General features: G+C 36.1%; 1 protein-coding gene across 1 annotated transcript in view; it reads left to right on the forward strand.

Annotated features, from left to right (window-relative positions):
* CNTN5 (contactin 5) overlaps window positions 1-20,824 on the forward strand; it is a 607,373-nt gene that overhangs the window by 542,170 nt on the left and 44,379 nt on the right. Inside the window, exons 16-17 of the mRNA XM_058822197.1 lie at window positions 134-309; window positions 13,883-14,003. Coding sequence (XP_058678180.1) covers window positions 134-309; window positions 13,883-14,003 — 297 coding nt within the window. The remainder of the gene's footprint in view (window positions 1-133; window positions 310-13,882; window positions 14,004-20,824) is intronic.

Raw genomic sequence — 20,824 nt, forward strand, 5'->3', positions numbered from 1 at the left:
TATTTGACTGTCTGCAATTCATACTAACAAATGTAAGCTCAGGGTAGACTCAGCATCAGTCATTCCTATCATTTAGGTCTGGCACCATAAGTTCATGTCCATCTGAATGTTCCTAACACTTGTCTGTTTCCAGAACCTACAAGAATAGAGCTGACTCCTAAGAAGATCGAGCTGACGGTTGGAGAGAGCATCGTCCTCAGCTGCAAAGCCATTCACGACAGCACCATGGATGTCACCTTCCACTGGACACTCAATGGGCAGCCAATCGACTTTGAGAAAGAAGGTGGACACTTTGAAAGCATCAAGGCTGTAAGTGACCATACATTTGTCATCTCTGTGATGGGAATTGATAGAAATTATCATGCTGTCATATGTCTTCCATTTACCAAATTTTGACCAAACTGAGATATAACTGGTTTCAGTAACATTGGAAGGAAATATTAGATAGAGGAGGTGTGTAGAAGCGAAGGGAGCCGACCCATCCTTTGATCAGCATTGAACTCCCATTTATTGATCTAACATGCACATTTTATAACCGTGTTAATTAAGTTCATACATATTGCAAAACCCGAGCTCATCATTGGTTACAGATTACACACCAACCCCTCCTTTTGTTTTCAATACCTGTGGTTTGTTATTGAGACCAAGACTTGTTTTCTCATCCTGTTATGAACGGTTCTCAAGGCCTCCATGTTTGTCACTTTTGCTTTCCCATACTATCCAAGGGCAAAATATTTACTTGTTATTAAAAAACAACCTGAGAACTTCTGCTGTTTACAGAAACGTGCCTGAGAATTTTGTTGTTTACAGGAACAGGCTTTGAGAATTTGCTGCTTACAGCTGCCTTTTACTTTTCAATCAGCTGTATATGATTATGGCATGTCTGAACAAAACTCTATAAGCCATGTCTGAGCAAAATTCTCCAACAGAGGTGCAAACTGCAGATCGATAGAATAAGTCCTAGTAGTATTCTTCGAGAAGATATTAAATTTAAACTTATATATCTTATTATTAGTGATGCATCAGATAATCTTTGTGAAGGAACAGAAAGGAGTTTTCATCAAATCCTACTGACATTCTTCTGCTGATTTTAATATAGAAAGGATGCTGCTATAAATATTGATTTCTCTCTCACAGATAGCACGGCTGCTGAAATGCCCTCACCTCCCAATGCTTTACTTGTCTAGAAAATATTTTAATATCTGAATAGCAAGGACTATATTTACTAACTTCCCTGCATGAGGTACTTCCTAACCATGTAACCATTATTTAAGTCAATATGAATCATATTGACAAAAAAATACAAACCAATTTAAAATATTGCTACTTTAGTCAAAAAGAGTTTCATGTGATCAAATGGTATGCTAAAGAATTTCAAACCTGTCTCATGTAAAATGATTTGAACATTTCTTAGTAGAAAGAAGCCTTTTAGCGTGACCAAGCTTGGAAATGGAATCTACAGTAATTTAACTGAATCTTGCAACTAATGAAATGTAAATCAAGTGTCCATGCTATGTTAACAGAGAAAAATTAAGTTCATAAAGGTCAGGAAATTATAAAACTTAATGTATCTCATTTGAGTACAATGTAGCAAAGTTAACTTTGCATTAAAAACCTTGTCAGCTGCAATCAATTTATTCTTCTGCTTGCCTATATGGAAATCACACTCTTTATGGAAGACATATCCTCTTGGTGGGGGGGTTCATGTTTTTAAAATTTGAGTTTACTTCAACAAACCTTTTAATTGAACAACATTAGCTAGGTATATTTTAGTAGGAAAGTCCTTAGCATAGTTATCTTCATCTGAGGAATATAACACTCAAAACAATACCATTTATGTAAGAAGGAAAACTTTCACTCCTCTTTAACTTCAAGATCATTCTTTGATTCAAGAAAAAACCCTATTATCACAATTTAACTTCAAGTCATTCCCAAAAAATTGGAGTCTAAAACATGCTACATGATTTTTTCGTTGTATTTCAGCATCTCTTTTCAAGGGAAATTTTTAATCACTGGGAAAAATCCACAGGCTAAGAGATTTTCAAAGTAATTTCATATCTCATGTCAAAATAAAGCTAATTTAATATAATTTAGCATATGAAAAAATAGGATTTTGTAGATCTCTCTCAAGAATTCTTCATTCATTTCATTTCTACAAGAGAAAACCCTCAAATTGATAGAAATAAGGCTTATTCAAACCAATGAAAGACAACATCCTATTTTCATGCAAATCTCACTGAAATTACTGATTGCTTTAACTGTCCTGACATGATTAAAATTTGTCCAAAACTTGTATAGATTTAACCAACTATTTGAGTTTATGACCTCCTCCTAACTGTGCTGCTAGAGTGTTACTGCTACTTTACTAAGTGAAAATAGTACTACTCACAGAATAAGCTGGGTTGGAAGGGGCACACAAGGATCATGGAGTCCAGCTCCTGGCCCTGCACAGCACACCCCAAGAGTCACACCACGTGCCTGAGAGTGTTGTTCAAGTGTTGTTCGCTTCTTGAACTCTGTCAGGCTCTGACACAACTTCAGGCCATTGCCTTGGGTCTTGTCAAAAATGTGAAGAGATCTTCACCTGTCCCTTCTGCTCCCCCTCATAAGGAAGTAGATGGCACCTTGGTCTCACCTCAGCCTCCTCCAGGCTGAGCAAGTCTCTCATAAAGTGGTGGCTAAAACATCTTTATTTTGGCATTGTCCCAAAGTGAAGCTGGATCAGTTGAGAGACACAAATCTTGAAAGTGGTAATAAAAGCTGTGGTAATACAGGAATTCTTTTGTGTGTTTTGACACAATTCCCATACCTACTCATTTGTGGAATGTTGTCAATTGCATCTCATTATCATTTCTGTTAACGACATGAGAATGAGAAATTAATCAAAAGGTTAAAAATTTGTTTCTTTACTTCACTAAAATCTAAAGCATGACCAGGTACTGGGGACAAAGGGAAAAAAAAACTCCTTTTTTGCTGTCATGTAATCTCCTTTAACATATCCAGTTTCAAAGCTGATGCACAATGAGCTAAAGCCATAGGTTAATGAATGGAGAAAAGAGGAACTTGAAGTCTGATAGAGTTCTATCTACATCCCTTATATTGCTCTTCTGAATGAAACACTTTAAAATTGCATGAGTTGATCCTGAACAAAATGCTTTTTTAATGGAGTAGATTTAAGAAAAATATTATCTTTTGTGCACAGAATAGTCACAGAATTACATGTCCATTTTTTGTCCATACACTGATACTTCATCAGCTAAAAATATTTTCAGGATTTCCTGCAGTTTGGTTATTCATTTTAAAGCCTGAAAAATTAAGCATTATTTAAATAATGCTTATTAAAATAAGCATTTTTATATTTTATATATTAAAATTTTAATTTTATATTAATATTTTAAAATAACTGTTTTTCTAATAATAAAACCACTGTAAACTTCTCATCACTGGTTGCAGTTCTCATACTTTCACTGTGGCAGACCCAAGCATTAAGTATGATGAGCATCTTGATGCTTAATGCTGTATTGTAAAAGCTATCACCAAAGTAACACCTATTTGAGCTGCAGATAAGTTTTTTCTTACTCAAATTGTGTGATCCCTAGCAATTACAATGAAAAAGAAAATTTTCTCTTACTGATAAATATTACTATTTTGTTTTGAAATTATATGAGTAGCTTTTGTATCAGAAAAAAAAAAGCTGTTATAAATTTTCATATCAAGAAGTAATTTTTCATAAAAACCAAAAGTATTTTTTGCTTTTCTCTACTGAGCTATCAATGATTCAGTGCCCATACCAATTTAGGTACTTCAGGAACTTGCCTGGCAAATAGATAAGTGTGATAAGGATGTCAAGTTGTACATGAAGTAAATATTAAGGACAATGGACCAGCTGATTTCCACTGCAGATAGAAGTCTAGGGAAAGCAAACATCCCAAATGATGTGTATATGCAACTTCACAGTACATTTGGTGGAAGAACAATAGTGCCAAGGGTTATATAAAACCAGATTCCTCCAACATTGGTAAAGTCTTATTTTGTCTAGCAAAATACTTGATAACATTTTAGGTTCTATGAGGGATAATCTGTGTAATAGAAAAAATTTTGCATAGAAGTCTGAATTTCCAAAATTTTCTTGTAGCAACGCAGTATGCAATGAACTCATAAAGCATAGACTTGCTTGTTTTTATTAGGATAACTTTGATTTTCTGTCCCTTGTGCCAAATGTAGAAGTCCTAGTCAAAATTATATTAAAAATGTTTTCTCCTAAAATCTCTACTGACCATAATTTTCTCTTAGACATATCCCATTTTCATCTAAATATCTGATTTTTTATGTAGATTTTCATCCAACTGTCATAATTCCAACTCTGTGCTTGAAGGCTGATACTGTTTTTATAGCAGCCAAACAAAATAATTTACTGTAGTTATCCACAGACTGGTAAGCATCATCATTGCTCTTAATGTCCCTCACCTTGACTTTTCAGACTCAGGAAAGTGATTTGGTCCAAATATGTTCTTGGTCTTTGATCTTAGCTGAAACTGCCACCAGGGGAAGCAAGAAATACAACTTGTCATGTTATATTTTACAATGGTTATTTTTTCATATGGAAGTGACTGGAAATCTACTGTTTTACTTCAAAAAGGACAGTAGATACAGATTAGACAATTCATTTTATTCCTGCCTGGTACTGGAGACTCCAATTTGATGACCTAGAATTTTGGAGAATGCATAAATTTACATCTTTCCTTGTATTTTCAAGTCACTCCCTAATTTCTTGTAGTACTTTTATCATATTCAAGAAATTAGGATTAAAATTTCCTAAGCATTTCTAAATAGAAAGAGGCAAATTCTACACTATATGAAATCAATTAAAACAGCAGGCTGTTAATAGCAATGTCTTTCCTCTTTACTGGATGTAAACCCAAACAATGTTAATTAAACTGGGATTTTACAGAACACCTTGACTGCCCCCCCACATGAGGGAAACAGCAATAGTTGTCAGAAGCCTTGCAGAAGACAACAAGCTCTTTGCACAGTGAATTTCTGTTCAGGGTAAAGCTGCCATCTCAGCGTCATTGCTACCAATTTGTTTCACTGTCTGTTGCAATCCTTTCCTGCTGATGGAAGAGGCTGAACACAGCCATTACTGTCAACTCTAATCTCTAGATATTTCAGCCCTGTGCTCATTACCAGGTTATGCCCACTTGTCATGCTACAGCAGTTACCTATTTGAGCAATCAGGAGCAGTTTTAACAAAAAAAAAAAAATTAAATCTTATTTCTTGGTAATAAATAGCTGTTGTAAATTAGGTAGTGTACTAAATAAAATAATTATTTCTAGAGTTCTATGACTGGTAACTACAAACCAAAATCCCAGCACAAAGAAGACCACAGTGTAATACTGCATTTTACCATGTGTTTCTTCCAGGATATAAACATTTCTAGTGAATAGATTGAATTTCTTTGATGCTGTGCTAGAAAGAGACACTCCAAACTTTTCCTAGAATCAAAAAAGTGTGTAAATTGTTACATGCAAGTGCTTGTGGCTTTGACTGTTAATAGAGAGTAAGGGACAGAGATGATAAGCAACATCTGACCTCGTTTAGCCTGGAGAAAAGGAAGCTGAGGAGGATCTCACTGCCCTGTTCAGCTCCTTCAAAGGAGGGTCTAGTGAGGTGGGGATCAGTTCTCCTGTCCCAGGTAACGTGACAGGCTGAGAGGATGTGACCAGGTTGCACCAGAGGAGACTTAGATTAGAGGTTAGCAAATATTTCTTCACTGCAATTGGTCAGGCAATGGAACAGGCTGCTCAAGGAAGGGGTGATATCACTAATCCTGGAAATGTTCAACAGGAATGTGTATGTGGCACTTGGGAATATGGTTTAAGGGTGAACACAGCAGTGCTGAGTTAATGGTGAGACTTGATGATTTTAGAGGTCTTTTCCCATCTTAGCAATTCTCTGAAATCTTCTATTTAATTTTATTTTAGACAGGGGAGATAACCAATAATTTTGGAAAATTTAACATTCTGACCAAACTTAACAAAACTTAACATTCATGGCCAATTTCAATTTAAAAATTATTATAATAAGTAATGAAATAGAGTCAGACAATTTTTACTGATTTGTTCCATTGTGGTATTTTGTATCTTTCCTTGTTTACAAGAAGCATTTTAAAGCAAAAAACCTTGGGATAAATAAAAGACATTTCATGACAGTCCATTCCTCCCTCTGTTTACTTGGAGCTGATGGATCATTTAGCTGCTTGGCACAGTGTTAATCTGGGCTATAACAGCAGAGTCGATTGTTTGAACAACTGATCGATATCAGCCCCTAAAGAAGCCTCCATTTAAAGCTCTGCTGGCTGTTTTACACTTGCAGCTCTGCACACTTTCTCCCCAGCTGCTGTGGCAATGCTTTCCAAAGCCTTCCTGGCAGTACTTCTCCATTTCAGTTCTTACACTCCCAAGCTTTTGGTTTTATTCTTGAGGCCTTGCACCTGCAAACCTCAATTGCGTTGTTACAGAAAATCTCATGGGAAGAAGCTTTCACTGTCCTGAAGCTCACCTCTACTTCTTGCCCCCTTTCTTTTTCTCTTGTTTAGTAAACCGAGACACAGCATGCAGCACAATAGATAATGTTCACATAAATACTTCATAAATGTTATCCAACAATATACCTACTAAGAATCTTAACAATCAATCATTGTGTAACAACTGCTCTTAATAAACATATTCCAATGAATACTTACAAATAGGAAGTGTAAGTAGGTTCCAAAGAAAATGATATAACACTAGGGGGAAAGAAAAAAAGAGCAAAACATAATCATCATTTTCATTGTCACCTACTGCACTTGAGGGAGTCTCAGAGATCTTTTCTTCCTTTTTTCTCATGGTAATAAAATTGCAAATACAGAACATGAATTTAGTATCAGAAGTGTAGTGGGCATCTCTGTCCCTGAAGCTTGCCTTTTCATATCCCATCTCTTTTCTCATTCCTTCCCATTCTCACAGCTTTTTCCATGTTTTTGTTAATCCCTTGATTTCACAAAACCACCCCAGTACAAGACAGACCCCCTGACAGCTGATATTCTTTTAACTTCATCTCTTTTTCTACCTTTATTCAATAAAATTTATCAAACTCATTTGCAGCAATTCAAGATGCACTTGAAATGCATTTGAAGCATTTCAAGTTTATTCAAATTCTCCCTCTCCACTCTCAGCACTCCATCACTTTCTGGCATCCACTCAAAGCCACCACTACTCACCAAAACAACTCTTTCCATAATTCTTGCCATGTCTATACAAACTGTTTGTAAATACTGCCACTCAAAGAGGCTGCACTCCCCGCCACATGATTCTAAAGGATTCACACACCTAAAGACATCCTTTGAAATTCTTATAGACACGAGAAATGTAAGTTATGTTTTATCAGGTATGCCTGAGTCAGTCTGCATCAGTCTGGATGCTGATATATTACCATTATTATCCTGCCTCATACCATTGATCACAACAAAACTGATAACAATTATTTCATCTTCTTTGTTCCAAATGTGCCTATTTCATTAAAAACAGAGCTCAGAATATAATTTCCCATTACCAATATATCAACTAAGAAATCTGCTGCTTCTCAGATTAAGTATTTGAAATTTTAATCATCACAAGCAGTAGACAGATGTAGTTGATATGTTCAAACCTGAGAATTTGCATGAAATTATACTTAAATTTTCCTAAACAGAATATGGACAGAATTTGGCTTGAAGACAACAATCCATCCTAATGTACATATAAATTGTCACCATTATTTAAAAGAACTTTATTGTATTGCTGGTCCTCACTTACTGTTGATGGTACAAAGGTAGCATTGCCATAACATTATTCTGTAAAATCATTTGTTTGCTTCAGATAAACTCACCAAAAAAAACTCCATTGCCATTCAAATATAGCAAAAATAAACTGTGAAATAATTTTTCAATTAAATCTAACTTAATTTCATTACTAAAGGCTATTTTTCTAAATGAAGTAATATATGAGTCAGGAATTCACCTAATGTGTATGTTATATGTAAAAGCACTCATATATTTTAAATGATCATTTACATTGAAAAAGCTATCATTAACAACCCAGGTCCTTCTTGTTTAGGATCAAATCTCAGTCCTTTTTGCTCGACACAGCACTGTTTTATTGCTCTCAATTTAAAGAGAATAGAATCTTTTTAGGCTTTTAGTACCTCACAAGCACTCTCTTCTGTATAAAAACCACTTTGTAGGAAAGCATCCTCACCTCTCACTGTCAAGAGATCTAGATGACAGGCAGCAAACCTGGATAAACCCCCATAGTCATAGTAAAAAAGTGGCCCAAACTCCACTTTGGCTTTCATCATAAAAGTTTTCGTGCAATGGCAGTCAGTGCTTGCCTGTTCTTTTCTTCCCTTTGATTTAAGTTTTTGTTGAATCATGATCATTTCTAATGTTCTCATTACCCATTTTAGATACACTCTTCCCAGGCAAAGAGACAGTTTTCACCGCATGTTGTCCAGGCTGAGTTCACAGCCTGTATCCTCTGCACAGTGCTAGGCACTCCTCAAGCCCTTGCAGTGCAGAAGTTGAGAGCTGTGGGTCAACACATCATCTCTACCAACTACCCATTCCTATGAACTTCTTTGGCTTTTTGTCCCTCTTTCCAAGATAAATCAGAGCTACATTCAAAGAACTACAGTTGGAGTGCAGACGGGAAGTATGACAATGAATGTGGAAAATAGGCAGCATTAGAAGCAGATTAAATGAAAGCTGGTTTGATACAATGACAAAATAATGATATTTCATATAGATTTTCCACATATGATTCTGTATTTTAAGCATATGTCATAAATGATGTAATAATCAACACAAGTGTAATTCTTTCATGGAGAAGATAGGGAGAAGGGAACAAAAGACTTACTAGATGTTAAGAAAGTGCACTAGGGTGTAACTGTGAGCTCCATTTCAAATGCAGACAAATTAGAAATTGTGCAAAGTCTTCAAAAATTGATTAGAAATTAGAATTTGCAAAGTCTTCGGAAGAAAAGGTCGGATACACTGAATGGACCACCTTGGTTTAGAGATAAAATTCAGCAAATGAATGGACAGATTAATGGAGAGGTTTCCTAGCAACTGGCTCAGGACAATGAACTCACTCTCACAGGAAGAATAAGTTTAATTCTCTTCATTTGAGGGAAGAAACATATATAAAAGTTGTTTATTGCAAAACAACTCACAACTGTTAAGATCTGGTTATTAAAATGAGAGAGATGTCTTTGCCCAATTAAGGTGCAAACAAGACCATATGTCAAAGTCATTAGTATCGATTTTTATTTAACAGTAAATGTGAGGGAGAAAGGGGGAGAGAGAGAAAGAAATAGGAAAAGAGAGTGGGAGCAGGGAAAGAAAAAATGACAGAGAGACATGGGATATGTCATCACTGCGTGGATTCTGTTGGTTGTCTTTTTCTGGTCTTCCCAGTGCTGAGCGTCCCAGTCTAGTCAAAGTGATTGTCACTGTCTTGAGCCTCGAGGGCTGGGAGAAACACAAAATCCACTGGGTTTATATTCATTCAGGTTTAGGTGGGCATGCCCAAGTACTTCCCCTGGGGCAGGGAATCTTACACTGGATGATGTAATACTTTGAATCATCCAACACTTAATCAGTCTGATGCTTTATGACACATTCTAAGAATAAGACATCGCAGATGCCTCTTATATCAGTAAAACTGAGCCAATTATGGCCCACAAGAAGGGATGAATTCCTTCAGGCTGTGTGTAAATGTCGTGCCACTTCTCTGGAAGGGAGTTTCCACAGCTAGCCACTGCTGTAAGGACTTTTGTCATGAAAAAAGTAGGACCCCAATTTGCAGAATCTGCCTCTTGTCAGCCTCTTCCCTTATCTTATCCAACAGGCAGCTGTAGCCTCTGCTGATGGTGTGCACACCTTCTGCACCTGGGCAGTTAAGTGATTGATTGGGTGATTAACTAGCATCAGTCCAGGCTCCCACAACAACCTCTTCAGATTTATGAGATGGAAAGAGAAAAAAAATCCACATGCAAGTTCCTCTCTGTGGGTACTGGAGATGGCTGAAGAAGTATTAATTCTCCAACAGAAAATTCTCTGAAATTTTTTTTTGTTTTGTTTTGTTTTGTTTTTTTTGTTTTCTTGCTTGGGGTTTTATGTTTCTGCAAACCCCCCAAATATTAGGACAATGAGTGCAAAAGACAAATGCAATGATGTCATTACTATTGAGCAAAGAATGAATGTTATAGGTGCTTGGAGCCTTTTTTAATTTGGGCAAGTATTTTCACATCTAAAGCAAATGCAATTGCATCGATGGCACCAATATTTGAAAAAGCAATAGCTTCAAGCAATATGTACAAGTAATGTACAGCTAATTAGATACATTGCAGACATGACTATTATCTCAGACAGCATACCACGCTGAAGCAGACAGAGCCATGGCTTGACATATCATTCAGCATTGGAGCTGCCCAGATCTAAATGAATGGAATGGTTGGGAGCATAAAATGAATGGTACAATAATGTGCAGTCCTGGAGAGAAACATTAGTCATGACAGACAGGATTCTGAGCTCTATTATTATTTATTTGCCACTTAATGAAGATCAGCAGTGTACAGTAAGTCTGTAGCTGATGCTGACGTTGAAGGTTACTCTTAGCTTTCCTGAAAATCAGTAAAACTTGGTTGTTGAACCTATCAGTTTTGGTTTGCTCTCTTTTAAGTTTTAGCTTCAGTAAAATACGATCTACATTTCACACAGTAGAAGTTTGTACTGAGATTGAGGTGCTGATACTTGGTTAAGTGGATAATACATGATGCAACACCAAGGAACATGGATTTTTCTAATAAAATGTATTTTTTTCTAATAAAATGCATTTCAATAAAATGATTTTTCTAATAATATTTTGCAACACACTTCTTGCAAAATATTCCCTGTCAAGAAAGAGCATAAAATCAGTAAAATAAAAGGGAGCTTTTAAAAACATACACTTAATAGCATCAAAATTTAGACCTAGACAAAGAAATTTAAATGCCACTAACTTTGACTTTGAATAAAATTGAGACCACAAAGTTGCTGATACACCAGGCTGTCCTAAATCATATTAGTCCAGGTGAGAGAGACCTTCCTACATTGTTTGCATTCATATCACCCAGTTTTTGTCTTCCCCCAAGGGGAAGTGAATGTCTCTGCTTTGCTGAAGCATGACATCTTTTTCCACTGACAGATGTCTAAAAGTACGAGAAAGTTTCTGACCTTAGATATTTTTCTTAATGGAGTCTCTGCTGCATTCCCACTTAGTAGGTGTTTTTCTTAAACTGGATTGTAATTGTTCAAGTTTAAGTAGCAACTACAGGGACAAGATGCAGAATTTTTCTTGACATAGAAAGTCAGCACATAAGATTAACCTCCCCCAGACCTTTTTGTGGCCTACAGCCTCTCATTACAGGATAAACTAATCAACAAACAATTTCTCTTCCAAGACTTGGGAGAATCTGTAAAATTTATGAAGACCACTTTATGCATGCCACAGAATAGCACTAATGCAGTATTTTTTTTAGTCCTTGGTCAAACATATCTCCTACTTATCTAAATGGAAGCTAAAATGTATCATTGTTTTCTTGATTATGATCAAGAATCCAGTGTCTGAGCATATACCTATCTGTATTAAGCACAGTCAGTGTTTAATCCACTCACACATCCTCGAGAATGCTGGCTGTGCATCCTGTTATGTTATAATAAAACATTTCATAGAGATCTATTGCACTGCGCTGCTCTCCACTTACAGCAATGATTCTTTCAATTGATGCTTGTCTGCCCAGTTACACAGGTGTGCAGATGAAATACATATATTTTTCCTGATAAAAATATTAGAATTTACACATCCATGAGCCCTCTGGAAGTTAGAGTGAAAGCCAAGGTTTTTAACAGCTCCTGAACAATGAAACCAGACAGTTGCTAGCCATTATGCTATTCCTCACATTTAACACTAAAACACACATTAGATGTAAATTACCCTCAATAGAGGACAAATGTGGACTGATTCTGGTATTATCCTTTATGTAACTAAAGCTTTGTACCAAAATCACTAGTGATCTTGAGCAACCCATTTCAATAGCTAGTAAATACTACTGTTATGCACCTTAAAAAAAAAATTATATCCTGAATTTGACTCCTGATAGGAGTGTGTGCTCTTCTTTTGCATTTTGAGCTGAAGAGTACTGAGATATCCACTTCCCCTGCTGTGATTTCTCATATGCCAGAGCAAGAATATAAGAATTGCATTACACCCTGACTGGTCTATCTTCCCTTTAGCAACATCATTACCTAGGCCACTTCAGAAGGCAAAACACTCCCATGGTAATCATGCTCTTAGATCTACAGGGTTATTAAGCTATAGATCATGCCCACATTCACTTTGGCCTCAGAGGCAGCCTTAATGTCTCCACCTTCCTTTTCCCTCTTTGCATTTGAATATCCTTCAGTAAAGATTTTGCCTTGATGCTACATGGGATATTACAAGAAGTTAGTTCAAAAAATGCAAATGAAGAGAAGATTGACTGAAGAAGTGTGCCAAGATGTGCTGCAAAGGAACTCTTCTGCCTAAAAAGAAAAAAACTACATTATAGAAGATTGGATCTTGAAATGAATCCTATTTCATCTTGTCATTAATGACCTTGGCATAAAAGAAAGAAGTATGCAAATGACGATTGTATGGTACAAATTGGACATCTTACCAATGCAGCAGATGATGAAAATAGCAGATGGGAACAGACAAGAAATTCAATCCCATGAAAAACAAGGTCATGCATGTATGAATGACTGGTTATAAAGAGGGAGTTCATAACTTGCTAATGAATAAGGATAAAGATCTGAATATGTCTACATGAGCACAGAATAGGTATAAGCCAAGAAACAAGCAAATATGAATCTAGGTGAATTCATTGACAGATTTGCAACATAGCTAGAGAAGTATCAATACACCCCTAGTAAGATTTTATTTTGAATCCAGGGTACAATTCTATTCACTCATGTTCAAAATTATTCAAATTAGAACCATTGAATGGGATAGAAACATATAGTTCAAGGAAAGACAGTCAGTGTTTGCTTGGTTGGCAAAGTAGGCCAAATCTGAGAAAGGAAATGCATATGACTCAATTAATGTTTCTTAAAGTGAACTTTGGGGAATTGTAATGTTGGCAAAAATTCTAAAAAACAGAAATTTGAACTGGTTTTCTCTTTATATTCTCTATATATTTTTTGCACTTTTCAGCATTGTAGATACATGTTCAACATCATACATACATGTTTCATTAGGGAGGGTTAGAATCATATAATATTTTCTCATTCATATTTAGCATTAACTTCCTCTCTATTAATAAAAAAAAATCAATCAATATTATCTTTCAAGTAATCTTAATTTTAGCACAGTAGCAAGACATATTCCAAATGTCACTGCATTACAGTAAAGAGGGAGAGGAAGAAAGTTCTTAATTTCTAAGATGACTTTTTGAATACTATGGATAGCATTCAAAATATTTCTGTTCATCTCCTTAATGAATTTCTTTGTGCAAGTTGGAATAATTCACTTTGAACACGCAAATATGCGCAATGTGCTTTAAGCACAGTCAAAGTTATTAAAAACTTGAAATGCTCTTCTTTAATCCCTACTAATAATTGTATAAATGCACTGTTCTGATAATCCTCACAAGAGGGTATTAGGACACATACATTTTGTAAGATGAAAGCTGCATTCAAGAGTTTACTGTGCAAAAAACACCCTTGTGAACTACCTTGAACACAGATTTACTGAGTTTAAAACTGGCACTTTATCCCTGTTTCAGCAAGCGTCCTCTGCAGATTTAATGATCAGGAACATCCTCCTGATGCACGCTGGCAGATACGGTTGCAGGGTCCAGACCGCAGCGGACACCGTGTCGGATGAGACAGAGCTGCTTGTTAGGGGTGAGTATGCGTGTGGGTCTCCCTGAAAACACAACCACCACACACAGCTCTACCAGGGACTTCTGTGCCATGCAGTAGTCCTCGGATTTCACGTTATTGAAGCCATTTGTGATTAACCTGCTGCTTTTGAAAGGAGTTTCAACATAAACTGACCTGCAGACACTGCAGAGAGAAACAAAAGACAGTGGGTTAATAGTTTTAAGAGAGGTAACAGCACAAAAGGTATACCAGATTAGCTAAAATGCAGACAATTAGCCTTCACAGACCTGTGTAAGGTAGGTATAATGAGTTTTTGCTATTCTATTTGATGCTTTGAAGTTCATTTTATGGTTAAGCCATTCTTTCAGCTTTAGCAGTTCAGGAACATTCATTCATTTCCTAAGAGGGGTGCGCATGCAGCCTTTTGGAAAATTATAGATATGAGCAGTGAAACATAAGCCCCATAATATGACAAGAATTTGGGTTTTTCACACATGGAATTGTTACCACCAATTGTTCACTGCATCTTTATGTCCCAGTCCTGTAATCTGTTAAATTGTTTCACCTGCCATTGAACCTTGCTGATTATGCACAGGAACTCGGAGTCCTTTTCCTGAAGGATCCCAGATCATGCTGAGGATGCCAACTCCATTAAGCAAATAAGCAGAATGTTTCTGCATTCAACACTAGGGGTATACTGAGGAGACCTGAGGATTTGCAGTTCACTTACTGGCATAAGGACTGGTGGGTCCTGCAATGCCAAGAGAGATGGACCCCTGCTAGGTAGCACAGCTGGGTAGCCTTGCTGTGGATGATACATTTTTAAAATAAATCAAGGTAGATATTTTATTAACATTTGAAAAAACTTCAGATTTTCAAAAATCAAATTTATTTGGGTATTATAAGTCAAAAAATTTATTTTACCACATTCCACAATATCTTTAAACATGATGCGTTCCTGTCCACGACTTTTAGAGTAAATATATGTTTTAAATGTTAAAAAGTGTTTCTGGCTGACTGCAGGGCTCTTCATTTTTCATGAAAGTAATAGTTAAATATTTCCATAAAGACACTTTGAGGACCATCAGTTTTCTATGAGCTATGGCACTTTCGGGATGGTTGTATTCAGCTGACTTGCCATGTAATACCATTTTAGCTGCCTTATGAAATCTGATACATCCTTCTGGGTTATGCAAGGTCTTTTGTGCCCCCTTTGTCTCAAACAGGAGCAGGAGGCTCTATGGATAGACAAGGCAATCTCAACTTTAAATTGAACTTTTGTGACAAAAAAGGCTTAGTTATTATCTAGGATAGACTGATTACAAAATTATTTTTTTAAGAATCCTGGTTATATAAATTAGTTTATTGAATTTCCTGTGGAAATTAAATTCTATGAGGAAGAGGTCTGAGATTAAATTTTAAAAAAGGCACTGAAAGAAGTATTAGGATTCATTTATGTGAGTCTCATCACCATGTCACCATGCTGTTGAAGCAAAAGCTATAACTGCTTTGTAGTGGAATTTTAATTCAAATATACTTTGCTTACAATTTTCTCCTTTTCTTGTTTCTTAAATTGGATAATTTTAAGATAGAGCAAGAAATTTTGTTTTGTATTGCAGAAAATGTTTAAAGTACCTTCAGCGTAGAATTGTGAATGACTAGTCCTTACAGACATCAACAGTGCAAAAATCAAAAATACTTATAAGAATCTAATCTATCTCTCCTTATACTTTTACAGGAACTTCATTTTCATTTCAGTATCTCTAATTTTTTTTTCTCCCCTATCTCAGCCTGTAGAGTGCACGTAGTGGTGTGCAATTTGACAGCGATGATCCCAAATTGTAGCACCTTTCAAACTTCTTTATGTTTAGCTTCTGATGATACTGGACATTGTTTAGGAGAAGATACCAACAGAAACAGATGTTTCAGTAAATATTTCAGTTAACGCTGAAGAATTCCACCTGAAAAGGGAAGTCATCCTCTATGAAGAAAACTCATGCAGTAAAGTTTGTTATCCAAAGCCATATTATTCTTTATTTCCAGTACAGTTTATAGTCAAAATAATTTCATTTTATGCATATTACAAAACATCCTTTTCTTTTGAATGCTACAGCCCAAAGACAAACTAAGATTGCAGAAGCTTTGTTATGAACTCTTATATGTGTTGGTATAAGCAAACCTACAGCACACCCATGCTCTCACCTTTCTTTCTCTCCTTTTGTCTCTGCAGAAAATACCAGGGATAATACTGATAATATCATACCAGCATATAACTCCATTTCAATCATTACTTTTATTGTAGGGTTCATATGGTATTTTAATAAATCATTGTAATTTTTTCTTGAAAAATTGTCCCTCTTACAATGTTTCTACATGAACTAAATTGGACATAGAGAATAAATTAAATTAAAATAATCTCATTCCCCCTCCTTTAGATATTCATGAATATCAGAATCACTGCCACTAGCAAATTGATTAAATTTAAACTGAAATATGCATTCAACTGGTTCTCTATTTTCAAGTCAAAGGACTTTTTGTCAGCACTTAATTACAAGTGACTTGGAACAGTACTATACCTCACTGCAGCCTCCTCAAAAGAAGGAAGCAGAAACAAACTTTGCAGACTTCTGTTGCTCGATATTAACACCCTGATCTTTACCAGACAGACATTCACTGCTGTATTTTCAAGGAAGTGCAATGTCTCAGTATCATTTATTATGTGGAAAACATAGAGTATCCTTAAATAATATTTATCTATTTTGAAACCATTTTTACTATTTGCTCTACTGGAAGTTCCCTTGATTATATGCCAGGGAATGTCACTATTTTTGCCCTTGCTCTTCTTTGCTCTGCATTATACAATGAAAGCTATATTTCAAAAATATATCCAATGAAAGACAGCACAAAGAACAGAGAATGTACAGCACCAAATAAATCTCAATTTATTTGAGTCTAATTATTCATAAGAAGAGAATTAATGGTGCAAGAAGATTCCTGAATTTACTGCATATATATGTGTGTGTGTGTCTGAAAAACAAAAGAAATAAAGACAGCAGCAAGTTTCTATTCTGCAACTTTCTATAATGTGTTATATATTTTTAAATTCAAAATTTAAATTTTCAAATTCATTACCTCACAGGTCTTGAATTTAGGTAATCTGCAGTGAAAAACATATCTAATATTTTTTCAATAATGATTCTGACCTAGTGGATCTCTTTCAGGAACATTTCAAACATTCTGTGTCATGTTTGGACAAAATCAGGATTCAAGTCCTATCAGCACTAAATACTCAAAAAACCCTCCAAATACATCTCTAAGTTCTCTAAAATGTGATTCAACCATGTATATTAAAGTAAGAAAAACTTTTTAATGATCCCTAGCATTTTTTTTCTAATGCTGCCAGTAATGTGGATTTCATTAGGAAGAGATGCTCTGCCAGTGACTGGAGTATTTCCTCTTCAGAATACAGCTCTACAAAACTTTTTGCAATTCGTCATTAGAGGATTTTTTATTATTTTTATGTGCCTCAAAAAAAACCCTCATGATCTTTCATTCATCTGAGATTCACCATCCCTTCTAGATACACACATTGATTCTGTAGAGATCCTCAGAGAGTCCTTTACTCTCTGAAAATGAGGAGGATGAGAGAAGATTCAGATCAAAGGCCAGTACTGATTTAAGGCAGAAGAGGCAATATCAATCACTTTTAACTTAGCTCAGCAACTGCAGTGCTCATCTGTGAAGTAGGATAACTCTTTTTATCTGTTTCAGACCATGATTCAAATCACACTTTCTCCTTAAAAGCATGCCATACCTGCAGGTGGCTGTTAGGTGGGATCAAGATATGTTCAAGCTTTTTTCTAACACAGAGGAGCCAAGAGCACAGAAATCAGGTGACAAACAAATTAGCATCTGGACGTGTAAGACACAATTTAGGGCACTTCCAGTAACCAAAATATTATCTTCTTTCATTGAATTGACTGCTGCTTAGAAATGAACAGAAGTTCCCTCAGGTGAACTTCTGTCCATGGCTTAAGCCAATACACTGAACTGTTTATTGGAAAGGGAAAAGCTAAATAGCTCTGTAAAAGCTAAATAACAGGCATGCCACCCTCTGAACCAGACTTCCTTCCGTTGGGGCAAAGATGGAGATAGTGGTAAATTTTCTGCAATATTTTCTGGTAGAGAGTCATCAGACCCCATAACAGCAGATGATATATATGCTGATGCATCTCAAGGACATCTAGAAGAGAAAACAGCTTTTCACAGATGCTGGTAACTTTTCTAGCATCAAGCCTGCAGAAATGTGGTACCTCAAGTGCAATCCCATGACAGAAATTATGTTTGTCTGATGATCAAAGAAATAGTTTTAGTAGAGTGAATGACTACAACAAAAATCACCCTTAAGGACTTACATTCCTGAGTCATTACCTGATTTCAAGTCATTACCTGATTTCATTTCATTTATGTCTTTTGTTGTCTCCTCACCCAAGGAAATGCAGAATACCTGTTTGCCATGCAAACAAGAATGTTTACAGGAGAATACAGACACTCACTGCACAGTCAACAAATGTTTTCCTCTGCACATGAAGACAAGAGCCATTTAAGAAGAAGTGATTTATGATTTTTGTGAATGCCAATCCTGTCCTTCACATCAGTCCAAGAATACTTGTCCCATGTCGTGTGCATTTTCTGGCTACCAGCCTTTACATATCCACCCAGATCTTCAACTTGCAGTGAATATTAAGTAGCGGAGGAGCAGAATTGCAGAATGCTTCAGCTTGGCTGATTTTCCACCTAACATTGGCACACCACTAGTTGAGTTGTCTCTGCACTAATTTTTCACAAAGAAGTGATTATCTAAGCAGAAGGCTCTAACACAGGATAAATATGCATGTCATGTTCTGACAATAATGATATCATCACAAACATGGGTACCAAACACCCAGCCCAGAGACCTGCCTCTCACAGATGTCTCAGGTGATCTTGTAGCCAGCAATGTGTCAGCTTTTCTTGAGACAATGCCTGCTTGGTGAATTAATTTGTGTTTTAAAGCACAACTTCCAAAAAAGGGCTTATTACATTCCTATTTTACATTATGTTCTTGAAATCCAAAGCTATCTGTGTTTCCATGTTTTCAGTTCAGAGGATATCTAAATGATCCCATGCTTCAACTATGTTTTGCTGTGAAGATGTTTAGAACAAGAAATACTTTTATCATAAAGAGATTGACACCATGAAAAGTCTGACCCTTACTACCGTGCATTGGTTCAATAGCTACAGTATTTTGTTTACAGTTTGTGTTTATTTAACCCATTAGTACAAAATCTATTATACAGTGAGTGGGAGGTTTTGAAGAACACCAGCAGAAGTCAGAGATAAGAGCAAAAGGATACTTCTTATATTTACTTTAGCAAAAAGTATTTCTTTTCTCTTTAAACACACAATTTCCAATTAATTCACTTGAAGCACTGTTTTGCCACAGGCTGCAAGAAAGAAAAGCTTGGGTAGAAAAATGTCCTCCCAAAGCTGTTTACTGTATATTTCTTGCTCTTTCTTCTGCAAGCTTGAAGGGCTGGCTGGAGAAAAAACATCTGTAGTTCAGAAAAGAAAAATAGTGGAAGTTGGGAACACCACACGATAGTCTTACTTGCTTTCACAGAAGTCATCATGAGCCTTCCTATAGTCAATTACAGGTACACTTTTGCATAAACTGAGATGAGCAGTAGTCCTGGTTCAGAAGCAGTTTCCAGGAATAACAGAGTCTCTTGCAGACTAGAGGATCAGTGCAAAACCTGCTGTAATATTTATCTCATATGGATGGGGACAATGCTTCAAACATTTAGAGCAGAGTGAGTGATTTTTGCTATATAAAACTCCATATTGGTGGAGATGATAGTGACACCACAGACACCAGAATAGTTATTTTTCACAGTTATCCATTTCATACATGACATTTAGAAGTATCCTGACTGAGTTAGAAATACAAAGTTGTGAATCAAAAAGATTGATTTACATCTGTGAAAGCTTCAGTGCCAAATCAACGCTACCAAGTTTCCAGGATGTTAATGCTTATTTAATAAATAAATGCTTTTTATCATAACAAATTACTGCTTTCAGTAACATTAAATTTTCAAATTAATTCGATCAACTCTTACTCTCAAATTAGTCTTGCAAAGCTGCTTTACAGTTCATTATAACCAAAAGAGTAAGTTTGTATAGGTTTGAAACTACTCAGGCAGATGCTGGATGCTGCATTATGCACTGCCAGTCTGTGAAGCAGCGAAATCATCTCCAAACTTTCTTTCCTTAATATTTCTCCACCTACTCACAAAGGAGCAAAGACTAAGTATTACCACGCCTGAGTGGGCGCAGCTGGTGAGAGAGAGACGGTGAATCTTGTTTCTTGAATCAGAAGGCTGAATTTATTAATATAAGATATAATACATTATAGTTATACTAAAAAGAATAAGGAGAGAGGTTTTGCAGAGCAGCTAGGCTAGCTAGACATAGATAGAAAAGAATTCACAACAAAGCTGTGGCCAAGGACTCAGTCCCCTGGCTTGCACTGGTGATTGGCCCTTAATTATAAACATAAAACATGAACCAATCACCAATCAAAATAGGTGCCCCTGTTGCATTCCCCAGCAGCTGATAATAATTGTTTACCTTGTCTTCCAAGGCCTCTGGCCTCCCGAAGACACAGAAATCCGAAAGAAAGGATTTCTGTGGAGAAATGTCTGCCACAACTAAGGATCCCGAAATTACTTACTCAGTGTTTGAATTTCTGCAGTGAACAGTGTAAACAAAGGTAGTGAGGGTTGACAGTACAAGGTAACTAA

Source organism: Ammospiza caudacuta, chromosome 2 (genome assembly GCF_027887145.1).
Source record: "Ammospiza caudacuta isolate bAmmCau1 chromosome 2, bAmmCau1.pri, whole genome shotgun sequence".
Classification (NCBI taxonomy): domain Eukaryota; kingdom Metazoa; phylum Chordata; class Aves; order Passeriformes; family Passerellidae; genus Ammospiza; species Ammospiza caudacuta.